At 51.0% G+C, this 14560-nt stretch overlaps 1 protein-coding gene across 3 annotated transcripts; it reads left to right on the forward strand.

The window, feature by feature from the left end:
• The first annotated feature begins 1509 nt into the window (after positions 1-1509).
• Positions 1510-8880, forward strand: ZNF263 (zinc finger protein 263). Of its 3 annotated transcripts, XM_079945028.1 has the most exons (7): positions 1510-1561; positions 1865-2227; positions 3094-3274; positions 3723-3796; positions 4045-4171; positions 5716-5832; positions 6347-8880. In XM_079945028.1, the coding sequence occupies exons 2-7, from the start codon at positions 2060-2062 to the stop codon at positions 7513-7515; spliced, it is 1836 nt and encodes a 611-aa protein (XP_079801154.1). In that variant the 5' UTR covers positions 1510-1561; positions 1865-2059; the 3' UTR covers positions 7516-8880. The 3 variants fall into 3 exon arrangements, with proteins under 3 accessions (XP_079801154.1, XP_079801152.1, XP_079801153.1); XM_079945026.1 differs by lacking the exon at positions 1510-1561 and having other exon boundaries at positions 1572-2227; XM_079945027.1 differs by lacking the exon at positions 1510-1561 and having other exon boundaries at positions 1572-2227; positions 3762-3796.
• Positions 8881-14560: the final 5680 nt, after the last annotated feature.

The raw sequence follows: 14560 nt of genomic DNA on the forward strand, positions 1-14560 counted from the left end.
CAAAATCATTTATATACTGACCTTCCCCCCGCCTCTTTGGAGCAGTTTCTCAGAGCTATCTGGTACGCTGTCTCCTGGGCTGCAGTCCTCATTTTGACCCAAATAAAACTTAACTCACAACTCTCACGTTGTGCATTTCTTTTTTGAAGTAGACAAGTGGAACAAGAAAAAAGATACAGTACTCAGGACTCTCTCCACCCCGTCATTGAAAGTTGACCCTCTCCGTCCCCACATCACCCTTTACCATCATGGTTTTAGCGACAGACTAAAGTGTGATCCTGGGCAAGTGACTTAACTGACACTCTGTAACATGGGGATGATAATAATAGCGTCTCGTTCCTACAGTTTTGTGTGCTGTGAGGATCCAGTTGCATGTAAGCAGGCGCTCAATAAACGATTACTGTTTGTCATGATTCAACCCCACGACCCTTTTATCTCTTGAGACCACGGGCCTGACCGTCGCTGGCGGGAATGGAGGAGGTGGGCCGACCTGGGCCGTGTCTCACAGCTGGGAAGCCCTCCCCTCACCAGCACAAAGCCTCGACTGCGCCGGCCAGGGAATCGACCCTCCGGGTTTCCTTCCACTTGCCCCTCACGATGAAATTTCATGGCGGACCAAGGAGGGAGATGAACAAGGATCTCGCCCCCTCAGGGCTGGACAATAAAAGGCACGCCCCCGGCAAGTTTAAAATCGGAAGCCGGTGGTGCGGGCTGGGTCCGCAGCGGCCCTGGGGGACGTCCAGCCGCCTGCAGCCGGACCCTGAGCGGACATGAGAGCGCCACGGGCCACAAGCCCACTCTCCCCACTGACGACCTCCGCACCCGGCCCCGCAGCGCCAGCACCTCAAGGGCGCAGGCGCGGGCCGCGCTGCCTACGGCATCTCTCCGCAGGCCCTGCGGCGGCGCTGACCCGGCCGGGGCCCACTCTTCTCCGCCTCTTCCAGGCGCCGAGCCGGCGGCCGAGTGGACCCTGGGTCAAATGCCTCGGAGGCTGCCCGGGCGGGTGGACCCTCTCCTGAAGCTCCGCCCAACTGCAGCGGGTGGGGACCACCTTGAAATCCGTTTTGACCCGGACAGCGATTCTCAAATTTGTCTGTGGGGGAAGAATTTTTCCACTTGTCTGTGGAGGAGCTTGTTAACAATTCAGATTTTCGGGCCCCACCCCGACACTCAGAAGCACAGGATCTCGCGTGACTCGGAGATCTGAACTTCAGTAAGCTTTCCGAGGGATTCTGACCCTGGTAGTCCGCCGGTCACATCCGATTTGGGCTTAATTTCCACTAACAAACCTACAGACTCTGGCTCCCAGGGGTTTCTGAGATCCCGGAGCTCGCCCGATGGCCCCGCCTCTCGTCCCCAATTGGCCCTTCGCTCGTCCCGCCCCTGAAGGCAAATCTTTTCTTCTGGTTGGTCAGCGGTGAGTGTGTGGCGAGACCTGACCCAATGGGCGCTAGAGTTCTCGGAACGTGACCGGGAAGTTGGTCCGGAGCAGGCGCCGTTGGTTGTTGACGCCTGACGCGCTCTGAGACTTCCGGCGTGGGAGCCGAGCTTCGAGTCCTGCGTGAGTCCGCTGCAAGGGGGAAAGCGCGGTGCTTAGGTCCTGCCCTGGGGCGGTCCTGGCGGGGGCGGGCCAGGGGGTGGTGCGGCGGCGCCCGCAAACTACTGACGCCGAGGCGCCGGAGCCGGCTGCGCCAGCCCTGGAGCCGGGCTCCTCGGCCGGGATTCGGGGCTTCGGGGCCCCCGGCTCTTGTGGACGCCCGCCATCCTTGCGCGGGGCCGGGGGCGCCTTCCTAACTGGGCGCAGCTGGTTTCGGGGCCAAGGCGGTGTGGGGACCTGAAGATGGCGTCGGGTCCGGGCTTCCAGGACCGGGAAGGGCTCCTGATAGTGAAACTGGAGGAGGACTGCGCCTGGAGCCAGGAGCTGCCCCCGACAGACCCAGGACCCAGCCCGGAGGCCTCCCATCAGCGCTTCAGACGGTTCCGCTTCCAAGAGGCCGCTGGGCCCCGGGAAGCCCTCAGTCGGCTCCAGGAGCTTTGCCATGGGTGGCTGCGGCCTGAGATGCGTACCAAGGAGCAGATCCTGGAGGTGTTGGTGCTGGAGCAGTTTCTGACCATCCTGCCCCAGGAGATCCAGAGCAGGGTGCAGGAGCTGCATCCGGAGAGCGGCGAGGAAGCGGTGACTCTGGTGGAGGATATGCAGAAAGAGCTTGGGAGACTGAGGCAACAGGTGAGAGAAAGAGCTGTTTTATTTGCGGTTTGGCCCTGAGGACTGGGACATCGCGTTGGCCCAGTTACCCCTACGAATTTACTTGGTTGCCCTGAGTAGACCTTAGGTGGGCAAGAAGCCTTTTTGTAGTTTAGCGAGGAACTTTCATTCTCCAGATTTTCCCCAAGTGGACAGAGCGAGCAGTGAAGAGTGCCCTGTTTCCACATGGAGGCAGTGTCTCTGCATTAGTGTGAGCACAGGAGTTAGCTCGCTAGGTTCAAATGCTCACTGCTTCGTACTAGCTTTGGGACTTTGGGCAAGTTACTTAATTTCTTTGGGCCTCAGACTTGGTAAAATAAGAATGGTAAAAGATCTCTCTAGGGTGGCTTTGAGCATTAGAGCAGGATGTAGTTTTGATCACACTACTGGTTTACAGTTAGTGCTTAATAGTTGTTAGCTATTGTTATATTACAGTCAGCAGTCTAATCTCTACAAAGCTGGGTGGCAGTTAATAGTGGACTTAAAAAACTGGCACTGAATCTCTGAGGCCACTTGCCCCAGGGCCACCCAAGTTTAACTTACCCAGTAGTCAGGAACAGACGCATCTTGAAAAGGTGGGGGAAAGCGAGAGGGAGTGAGGTGTGTCAGAAGAGCTGTGTGGGGAAGGTGTGCACTGGAAGTGAACTCCCCCCAGCTCTCACACACATTTTCTCAGGTGTACACGGGGTCAGAAAAGTTTTGTTTTAGTGTAAACCATTCATCTCTCTTGGTGGGTCCAAAGGGATTGCCAGTGGTTCTCCGTTGAAGGCTTGCCCTCAGAATTCTGTACTAATTTCCCTTCCTCTCGGGCCCTGTTATGATGGTGAGTGATGTGGGTTGGTTCCCAGGTGACAAACCATGGGCGGGGAACAGAAGTGCTTTTGGAGGAGCCTTTGCCTCTGGAAACAGCACGAGAGTCACCGAGCTTCAAGCTGGAGCCAATGGAGACTGAGAGAAGCCCTGGCCGCAGGCTGCAGGAGCTGCTAGGCCCCAGCCCCAAAAGGGATCCCCAGACTGTAAAGGAGAGGGGTGAGGAACAGTTCTCTGGGCAAGTGGGAGGGAGGAGGGGCTTTGGGGTTGCCCCTGACACCAGCAGAATGCAGCATGGCTGCCAAGGAGGGGGCATTTCTGACCTGAGGGTTTCCAGATGTGGTGTGAAAGACCTAGAAGTGGTTTGGATTCCTCTTGGAGTGGGTGGAGGGAGGGAGAATCTCTTAGTAAGCCCTTTTGTATGCAGAACGGAGACATTTAGAGCTCGGTGAATGATTGAGGGCTTTAATGCTTGGGCCAGCAGGGAAGACTGCTGGTACTCTGTTGTTTGGAATATCGCTTTATTATTCCTCGGTTGCCTTCTTTTGTTCAGTGTTCATCCTCAGAGCAGAGACTGGGTGTTGGGGAATGGATACTGTGTTGTGACAGTCCTTGGGTTGCCAAGAATTAGGAATGCCGTTCTCATCATAATTTCTGTCACCTTTAGCATTATCTGCTCCCTGGCTTTCTCTCTTTCCTCCCGAAGGAAACATGGAAGACAAGGAGCTGACTGGGCCCCAGGTGATGTGGAAGTTCCCATTGTCTCCCCGAAGTTGCTCTTGTGGGGGTGGGGTCCTTTTACCACTTGGAGAGGATCCTTTCTACCTCACCACATGCATCTCTCCCACCCACACCTCACTTGTAGGCCTCCCCCTTCTTCCCCATGAAATGTGTCCTCAGCACACCTGGGTTTTGCCCCTTTAACCCATGACTCTGCTTGAATTGTTCTTGGTGCTTCAGGGCCTAAAGGTGATCTTGTGCTGTTTCAGTTGCCTGAGAGCTTAGAGGACGTGGCTATGTACATCTCCCAGGAGGAGTGGGGGCATCAGCATCCTAGTAAGAGGGCCCTCTCCCAGGACACGGTGCAGGAGAGTTATGAGAATGTGGACTCACTGGGTAAGGACTTCTTTTCCAGGGATGAAGGCTGAGCCATTTCTGACCAGGGTCCTGTCCCTTAGGTGCTCACCTCCTGGGTATAAGTTCTGAGTTTAGCCAGACGACCTGCCTTTGTCTAAAGTCCCTTGGACTAAGATCACTTAAATATTTGCCAGGTGCCACAGTTGGCACACTTAAGGGCCCCAGCTGCCAGGGCTGAGGGCGGGGAGTCTGAGCCATAATGAACTTCCTAAGGCAGAACAAGTCAGATCCAATGGTGCCCACCTCATCCCCACTTCCCACCCCTCACACACAGATCACAGGATGCTATAGGGCTCTAAGTTCTTGATGCCTTGCAAGTTCAAAATGCTTACTCTTCTGACCTCACTTATGTTTTCTATGCTCCATTAGTATTTCTGGGCTCTTCCCCAGAGGCACAAATTTCAGGAGCACTGGCATCAACATTCCAGCTCAGTGGCTGTCCCAGTCCTTAAGAATTCAGGAAGGGGGAAGGCTTTGTGGAAATTTGGAAATGATATATATCTAAAACAGGGTCTAAGTAAGTTATATATAAATTAAGATGCATCTGTGTGTTGAACTATTATGCAGAGATTAAAAATGAGGTCTGTGAAATATGACCAAAAACTGATAGATGGATTTAGGTGGAGAGTGTGTGGGTATTGTATAATTCCTTCATTTTTTCTGCATGTATGAAAATTCTCATAATAAAAAGTTGGGGGGAGTCTTAAAAAACAACATAAAACAGGATTGTGTATGTTACCATTATAGCTATATTGATGCACACCTGGTAGAAGAGTCACACTGCACTTTGTTTTCATACATGAGGTTTTCATAAAGAGAAGCACAGCTATCATCTCACTTGCACTAATTTTGCAAGGGGGTCACTGCTGGGTTTGGTTGCCTTCACGGGGGCCTTCTCCAGGTTTTCTGTCACTGTGCTGTGGCTTGGTGCCCTAAGTTGAGCACAGCTGTTTCAGTGAGTGCTAAATAGGAAGAGTTCGGATCACAAGTTCTTGAAACTAAACTTTTTAAAGTCCGTGTTTGCTGGAGTTGGAGTGAGCGTAGCACAGGGTAGCACTTTTGGGTTTTAATCTCAGGGTCCTCTCAGAGTCCCAGGTCCTTTTCTGATTGTCCATCATATTACATTTTCTCCTTCTGGAGTTGCCCAGTCAAACTTAGTTCTATTTGATATGTATCCATAAGAGTCAAGGCTCTTTCACAGTATTAAACTGATTCCTCATGGAACTGACCACCCTGACCATGTTTGTTTGTTTGATTGTTGTTTTAATTACAAAAGTTTTACATTCTCATTGCAAAAAACCCCCCAAGTACTACAAAAGTGTAAAAAGAAAAAGCCACAGTCTCCTTCCTCTAATTTCTTTCTCTAGGGGTAACCAGTGGGAAGAGTTTAGTGTATGTTCCAAGTAATTGCTGTCAGATTTCTGTATCCATTCACTGAAGGCAGAGAACAAGACTATCTTTGTTTGCCCTGCCTGGTAGAGGAAAATGGTGACATAGAAATCCTTTTCTTTCACTGTGAACAGAGTCTCAGGTTCCCAGTCAGGAGGCCCTGAGCACCCAGGTGGAACAAGAAGGAAAGCCCTGGGATCCCAGTGTCCAGACTTGCAAGGAGGGCCTGAGCCGCAGGAGCCCAGCTCCCGGTAAGAAACGCAGTTGAGCAGCCTGCGCAGCTAGCCTCCCGCTGTTGGGAATGAGGCATTTGAGGGTCTTGGTGTAAGGGTAGCCCATCACCACTGCCAGGGAGGTACATTCTTCCAGTGTCTCCACTGCCCACTTCCATCCCAGTGATGGCAGGTGAGGTACCCAGGGTGCAAAGTGTAAGGAGGCATTCACTCCTGGGCTCATTTGCCCACCCTAGTCCCAGTCCTGCTCCATCTCACCCATTCCCAAAGGGCAGAAGCCAGAGGCTCAGTTGGAGAGGGAGTTCGGGGCCCCTACAAGGGAATTCAAGACTGGTTTGAGCTCTGATTCCTGAGTGATGGCCCCACCCCTTATGTGGATCCCTGTCTACCGTGCTTTACCTATATGGGGAAGATGGAAAACTGAGGTAGAGCCAGCCCTTCTGGACTTCTGACCTACAGGCAGTAGCACACATGGGATTTCCTTTTCTCTGGTGTAGAAATAACATGGGTTTGGTTTCTCTCGATCTTCCAGGGGAAGAGAAATTTGACAATCTGGAAGAAAGTGCTCAGTCCGTTTGCCCTGAGAGCATCCACCCTCGGGCGCTGCTGCCTGGCCAGGCCGGAGGGGAGGTACCCTGGAGTCCTGAGCAGGGAAGGCCTCATGACAGGGCAGAAGAGCATTGGGAGCCTGCCCCAGAGGTTCGGATGGAGCAGTCCTTAGTGGGGGCCACAAGTTGCAGAGAACTGGGGCGGCCAAAGGAACTGCAGCCGAAGAAGCTCCATTTATGTCCCTTGTGTGGCAAAAATTTCTCTAACAACTCGAACCTGATTAGGCACCAGAGGATACATGCAGCAGAAAGACTGTGTATGGGTGTGGGGTGCGCTGAAATCTTTGGCGGGAATCCACACTTTTTGTCACTACACAGAGCACACTTGGGAGAGGAGGCCCATAAGTGCCTCGAGTGTGGAAAAAGCTTCAGTCAGAATACCCACCTGACTCGGCATCGGCGTACCCACACAGGTGAGAAGCCCTATCAATGTAACGAGTGTGGAAAGAGCTTCTCTTGCAACTCCAACCTCCACAGGCACCAGAGAACGCACACAGGTGAAAAGCCCTACAAGTGCCCTGAGTGTGGGGAGATCTTTGCTCACAGTTCCAACCTCCTTAGGCACCAGAGAATTCACACAGGAGAGAGACCTTATAAGTGTTCCGAGTGTGGGAAAAGTTTCTCTCGCAGTTCTCACCTTGTCATTCACGAAAGAACTCACGAGAAAGAGAGGCTGTACCCCTTCTCTGAGTGTGGGGAAGCAGTGAGTGACAGCACCCTCTTTCTTGCCAATCATGGGACCCACAAGGCAGAGAAGAAACTCTTTCAGTGTTTAACTTGTGGGAAAAGCTTCCAGCAGGGCATGCACCTCACCAGACACCAGAGAACACACACAGGAGAGAAACCATATAAATGTACCCTCTGTGGGGAAAACTTCTCTCATAGATCCAACTTAATCAGACACCAGAGAATTCACACGGGAGAGAAACCCTATACCTGTCATGAGTGTGGAGACAGTTTCTCTCACAGCTCCAATCGGATTCGTCATCTGAGAACCCATACAGGAGAGAGACCCTATAAATGTTCCGAATGTGGAGAAAGCTTTTCTCGGAGTTCACGCCTTATGAGTCATCAGAGAACTCACACTGGATAGAAACAATGGGATTTCTTTTGGGCCCAGATAAGGTGGCATATTCAGAGGGGCCTCTTGTTAAGAGCTGGTATTCCTTACCCAGCATGATCTGCATCTTTAGGGTAATTACTCCAAAGAGGAACCAGGGGAGGGTCGTTGTGAGGGAGGTGCAGAGGCAGCAAAGGATTAGCGTAAAACTGAAAAGGAATTCTGTTGGAACTAGTGAGGATGGCAAGTCTTTGAAGTGACCCTCTCAGGGTGGAATCCCCTCTAAAGTTCTTCCAGTCTCAGGGCACACCTACCCCCTCAGCATATTTAGCCAACTTGAGACTTGGGTGCCTTACTGTGTCCAGTGTGTATCCCAACAACTTTGGGAATCCACAGACTTCCTGGTATTGCTTCCTCACTTGGGACATTCATCAGGAGCTTTTGGGCTCCTGAGGCCCTTGAGACCAAAGAAGAGGGGCCAGGTCTCCTGGGAGACCAGCTGGAGGCACCGAAAGACTGGTGGTGAGTTGCAGCTCTTCTGAAGGCCTGGCTGAGAAGCCACAAGCAATCCCGGGCAGCCACCACAGTGCCCTCAGTGGCCTGACAGTAGGGCTCATTGGTAGGTCATGCATGTGATTGTCACCTCAAACAAAAAGGAACCAGAGACCTACGGGAAATAGTAAGATGGAATTTGCAGGTCAGCCCAGGAATTGGCAGAGGAAACCGGGGTCTTAATTAGCTTACCCTTTGCAGAGATCAAGTCCTCAGAGGGTTCCATGAAAGATGGGTTCCCTGGGAGACTCTGAAAACGTGGATCCTGGGGAAATTAGGAATCATGCCTTTCCCTGTTGAAAATATGTTTGGATGGTAATAAATATCTTCAGGAAACATGAGTGTGTGACTCATCATTGAGGGCCTTTGACTTGGCCTCCAGTGTTGATCGGTCTTCCACCTGCTTTGGGTAGAGAACCTGGCTTTCTTTGTGGTCTTACTTGGTTGCTAAGGAGGGTTCTGACAAAGGTGACGACAGACAGGCTGAGGGAGGGAGGTGTGGCCCTGGCTGGCTCCAGGCTGGGACTGCTATGTGGTAACAAAGGGTCAAGTCCAGTGGCTGCTTGGGGTGATGTCATAAGGGTGTTCTAGAAGGGTTTTTTTTCCTTTGGTGTACAGCTGTGAACATTGTCTTTTTTTTTTTAATTTTTAAAAAAATTATTTTTTTTGGCTGCATTGGGTTTTCGTGGCTGTGCACGGGCTTTCTCTAGTTGAGGCGAGCAGGGACTGCTCTTCATTGCAGTGTGCTGGCTTCTCACTGCAGTGGCTTCTCTTGTTGCAGAGCATGGGCTCTAGGCGCGCAGGCTTCAGTAGCTGTGGCACGCAGGCTCTAGAGCGCAGTCTCTGGTTGTGGCACATGGGCTCAGTTGCTCTGCGGCACGTGGGATCTTCTGGACCAGGGCTCGAACCCGTGTCCCCTGCATTGGCAGCCGATTTCTTAACCACTGAGCCACCAGGGAAGCCCTGAACATTCTTTTGATTGTTTAGAATGTTTACTTTCTTGCAAAGTAGGTAAAGGAAGATCTGGCTCGTCAGAGACAAGTTATTTTGGCCGAGCAAATGGTTCCCAGGAAAAGATGGTTCTGATATAACTGCGTTATTGCCCATTAGTGGAGGGAGATACAGGAGAGGGCAAAATTATTAGGGGACAGCATTACATTTCAGAATGGGGAATCAGGAATAGGAATTCTAGGAGTGTGTTTCTATGGAAAAGAGGTAGAATACCAGGGAGAATTCTAGGAGTAGGAAATTCTGATGCTAGGAAAACATCTCAGGATTTGGCCCTGGAGGAAAATATCTAACTAGCTGTTCTTTGGGAGAAAAAGATGAAACATTCCACTGGCAACAGGATATTAAATATAGCACTTTTAAGTAAAGGAAATAACCCTGCGTGCCCCCCACCCTTGGTTATATCTGTTTCTCATTTCTGTACCATTCTCTTACCCTCAAGAGGGCAGTGGTATTGCGGGTCTTGGGGGTCAGGGAAGGGAGATGAGGATTTGAAAGAGATTAATGTGGAATGGACAGTGGTAGGAGCAGGACAGGGCTGCTGTGGCTGCCAATACCATGAAGTGGGTGGGTGGTGTAAAGTTGATGTTAGTAAGCATTCTGGTTAAGATGGCAACTTATGTGGACTGTAAACCTCATGAGAATAGAAAGCACCCCTCCCCTTCAGATCCTTATCCCTCATCCCCCATAATACTATCCATACAGATCTTAGGATGTGGTCTAACTGGCATTGCTCCTACTTGGAGTACTACAGTTTGAGCCAGAGCAAGAGGACCCCCAGGTGTTCACTCCTGGCACTAAGAAGGCTTTCCAATCGTAGACTTCACCCAGTCCCCAGTCTAACTCCCCTTCTAACAAACTTAACATGCAGAGCTCTTCTCGGCCTTGTTTTCATGAGGTGATGTCACAAAATATTGCATGTAAAACCCTTAGCACAGAGCCTGGCACATAGAAAATATTCATCTATTTGTGCCACCTGGGATAGATAAAACTGGCAAATTGCCTTTTTTTTTTTTTTTTTTTTGCGGTACGCGGGCCTCTCACTGTTGTGGCCTCTCCCGTTGCGGAGCACAGCCTCCGGACGCGCAGGCTCAGCGGCCATGGCTCACGGCCCCAGCTGCTCCGCAGCATGTGGGGTCTTCCCGGACCGGGGCACGAACCCGTGTCCCCTGCATTGGCAGGCAGACTCTCAACCACTGCGCCACCGGGGAAGCCCGCCTTTTTTTTTTTTTGTTTTGTTTTGTTTTATACTGCAGGTTCTTACTAGTCATCAATTTTATACACATCAGCGTATACATGTCAATCCCAATTGCCCAATTCAGCACACCACCATGCCTTTCTTCTTAAGTACCTGGTAGTAAAAGCAATGTAAGACCACGCTGGGGAATTTCCTGGTGGTCCAGTGGTTAGGACTCGGCGCTTTCACTGGCAAGTTGGCCTGGGTTCAGTCCTTGGTTGGGGAACTAAGATCCCACAAGCCATGTGGCACAGCCAAAAAAAAAAAAAAACCACGCTGGCAGGAATTCTGGGGAGCAGTCTACTATTGACAGTCAGGATTGATGACTTCATCGTTATAGTCATATTTCAGAAAGCGGGTCAGAGGCCCTTACTAAAGGGTCCCATGAAGGCACTGCAAGGGAGGGCCTAGTATATATACTTTTACACTACACACATATGTTTTACATTATTATTTTTACCCCACTAGTCCTCTTGAAAAAGAAACCAGAACAGATTCCAACAGGCTTTTTCGTCAAAGGGAGACTAATGCTGGGGGCAATAAAGACCACTGCCCCTTCAGTCCAAATGGGTACAAAGGAGAACTGGGAGATGTGGACTGACCCTGAGCAATAGCCACACACCCTTGTAGCAAAGGTAGCACATTAGACCAGCAGAAAGGCTCCTGGGTGGAGAATCAGTAAGCAGAGAATCTGTAAGCAGAAGCCTGGCAGAGGCAGACTAAAAGCAGCAGGCCCGACATCAATGGGGACAAAGCCCCTTAACGCCAGAGACCAGAGGAAGTGTTAAAACAGTACCAAGTTGTTTAGTTTTTTTCCGGGGAAAGCTATCAGAAATAACTTTTAAGAATTTTTACTGCAGTAATGAAAGAACTTACAGGTCTCAATAACGCAGTTAGGAGGCAGAAGTAATGGTCTAGGTGAATTCAACAATGACAAAATGGTTAATGAAAAATGGCACAGCCCCCGCCCCATTTCTGACAAACCTTCCAGTTAATGTCCTCAATTCATCACTGAGACACCTTGAATGTCCCAGAAGCTTCTGTTAAGAAATCAAAACTGGTGACTCACCAGGATCCAAAGCTGCTTCAGGGAGATAGTGAGATTTCTTCAGGCAGAAAGGATGGGAAAAGAAAACACTAAGAAGTTTCTGAAATCCTAGGGTGTGTTTCGGACATACCGAGGAATTGTGTTTGCCTCTCCATCCCCACTTTCCCTCTAGGCAGGAAAACGTTCTAAATCCTGGGTGTGGTTCCCCACTCAGAGGGTGAAGCTGCTCTTGAGGGGATTTCTCGTCCTCTTGGCAGGGGGTCCAGGTTAAGTTTGGGAATCCTGCCCCAGCCACTGGTACAAGAGCGAGGTGCCTGGGTTTCTCCGAGCAGCTTTCATCTTCAGGAATGATTTCCAGAACCCAAAACTTCAGTCCTTTCTCAGGCTTGGGCAAAGCCAACGAGTCTGCGCGTCCCTCAGCTTAGCTTCCGGCGGCATCTGGGACAGGGCGCCGCGCCCGTAGAACCGCCCGCGTGCCCCACCGGCTGGTCCCATGGAGGACGGCTCCCAAGCCGGCCCGGGAGGAGCAACGGCTAGGGGGTGGTGGCGCTCGGCAGCCACCTCGCCCCGGCCGCACGCACCCGCAGCGTCTCCCTTCAAGGTCGCCCTCCGCCCGCAGTCCCGGAGAACCTACGCTCGCACCGCACGCGGGGGCCCGCGGGCACGCGCTCCACGGCTGCGCCGGGGCGCGCCCCCTCCTCAGGCCCACCCTCCGCGCAGGCCCCGCCCCTCCCCGGCTAGACCTGGCCTTGCGCCGCCTGCGGGCTACGACTCCGGCGGTTGGGCCGGGCGGCGCGGCGAAGGGTTTCGCTCTCCTTCCACCCAGGAGGTTACGAGCGGTTACCAGCGGCGCGACAATACTCCCCGAAACTTCCCTGGTTGCAGGTGCGCGCGCTAACCCGGGGCCGACAGCGGGGCCGGGTGTCTGGGCCCGCCCTAGTGTTCCCTCAGGCGGCGAGCACAGAGCTGGGCGGGGGTGGGCAAGTGGGAAGTGGCGTCTCACGGTCGGGGAAGGGCGGGCCTAGAAGCCCACGAAAGCTCTTAAGCACGCGAGGCACCTCTTCAATTTTGTGTTAGCTCTGTCTGGCTACAAGGCGGGGAACGGATGGGAGAGGACGAGAAAGAGCGGGAGACTAAGGAGACAGGTGCAGAGAGTGATGCCGCCTGGACCAGGAAACGAGCAGTGAGGAGGGAGAAGTGGACACGAGGTGAGACCTTCAGGACGTAGAGCCGACAGGACTTTACGTGGGTCCAGCCCGAAGTCTAAAATCTTAGGATGACCTCCAATGGCACTGAAAATCTGGCCCTTATTTGTCTTTGCTCCTCTTCTCTGCTAGCGGGCCGTACAGCACCCATCCAGGGATCTTGCCGCTTCCGAGGGGAGATGCACTCACACCGAACAGCCTGTGCAGACGCTCCCCTTTGCCCGGACTGCCCTTCTCCCTCTTTCCCCCCACACTGTAAAGGCCAGCTCAGAAGTCACACTTGCCCGGCTTAGATATGTCCCCTACCACCCAAGCACTCGCAAAGCCCTCTCTGTACTCAGCTCTCACACATCCAACGGTGGTTTGTTCCTATTCCTTTTCTTTGTAATTCTAAACGCCCAACACCACACTCTGTGCCTAGCAACGTGAAATGTGCAAAATCAATGAATCCTTTTTTTTTTTTTTTTTTGCTGTGCCACGAAGCTTGCGGAATATCAGTTCCCCAACCAGGGATTGAACCCCGAACCGGCAGTGAAAACCTGGAATCCTAACCACTGGGCCACCAGGGAACTCCCTCGATGAATACTTTTGAAAAGGGTGTGACTGCCAGTCATTTATTCTGGGACTTTATGACCATTGGGGGAAAAACAGATGTTTAATGCATTGAAGTAGAGTGCTGTCCAGTATGATCATATGACATTCCCCCTCAACTTCTTCCACAATCCATTCTACGCTAGGCTTGCTCCACAAATGCTTTTTTTTTTTTAAACATCTTTATTGGAGTGTAATTGCTTCCCAATGGTGTTAATTTCTGCTTTATAACAAAGTGAATCAGCTATACATACACATATATCCCCATATCTCCTCCCTTTTATGTCTCCCTCACACCCTCCCTATCCCACCCCTCTAGGTGGTCACAAAGCACTGAGCTGATCTCCCTGTGCTATGCAGCTGCTTCCCACTAGCTATCTATTTTACATTTGGTAGTGTATGTATGTCAGTTACTCTCTCACTTCATCCCAGCTTACCCTTCCCCCTCCCTGTGTCCTCAAGTCCATCCTCTAAGTCTGTGTCTCTATTCCTGTCCTGCCCCTAGGTTCTTCAGAACCTTTTTTTTTTTTTTTAAGATTCCATATATATGTGTTAGCATATGGTATTGTTTTTCTCTTTCTGACTTAACTTCACTCTGTATGACAGCCTCTAGGTCCATCCACCTCACTACAAATAACTCAATTTGTATGGCTGAGTAATATTCCATTGTATATATGTGCCACATCTTCGTTTTTTTTTTTTTTTTTTTGCGGTACGCGGGCCTCTCACTGTTGTGGCCTCTCCCGTTGTGGATCACAGGCTCCGGACGCGCAGGCTCAGCAGCCATGGCTCACGGGCCCAGCCGCTCCGCAGCATGTGGGATCTTCCCGAACCGGGGCACGAACCCGTGTCCCCTGCATCAGCAGGGGGACTCAACCACTGTGCCACCAGGGAAGTCCCCACATCTTCTTTATCCATTCATCTGTTGCTGGACACTTAGGTTGCTTCCATTTCCTGGCTATTGTAAATAGAGCTGCAATGAACATTGTGGTACATGACTCTTTTTGAATTATGGTTTTCTCAGGGTATATGCCGAGTAGTGGGATTGCTGGGTCGTATGGTAGTTCTATTTTTAGTTTTTTAAGGAACCTCCATACTGTTTTCCATAGTGGCCGTATCAATTTACATTCCCACCAACAGTGCAAAAGGGTTGCCTTTTCTCCACACCCTCTCCAGCATTTATGGTTTGTAGATTTTTTGATGATGGCCATTCTGACCAGTGTGAGGTGATATCTCATTGTAGTTCACAAATGCTAATTTTATAAGTAACAAAAATGCTAAGACAATAAGATATAAAATTGTATTTACAATGTAACTTACCTATTTTTTAAAATACATGAAATATACCAAAGTGTTAAGGGAGCCTATCATCAGTTGACAGAATTTGGGTGCTTTTTATCTTTCTTATAAATCTTTTTTATAATCAGCATATGTCAC

This window comes from Stenella coeruleoalba, assembly GCF_951394435.1.
Source record: "Stenella coeruleoalba genome assembly, chromosome: 15".
Classification (NCBI taxonomy): Eukaryota; Metazoa; Chordata; class Mammalia; order Artiodactyla; family Delphinidae; genus Stenella; species Stenella coeruleoalba.

Bases quoted from the DNA above. Each gene is read 5' to 3' on its own strand.
- ZNF263 (XM_079945026.1), top strand. From the start codon at position 1,841: ATGGCGTCGGGTCCGGGCTTCCAGGACCGGGAAGGGCTCCTGATAGTG. The intron at 3,797-4,044 runs GTGATGTGGAAG...GTGCTGTTTCAG, and splicing joins AGGAGCTGACTGGGCCCCAG to TTGCCTGAGAGCTTAGAGGA. The intron at 5,833-6,346 runs GTAAGAAACGCA...TCGATCTTCCAG, and splicing joins CCGCAGGAGCCCAGCTCCCG to GGGAAGAGAAATTTGACAAT.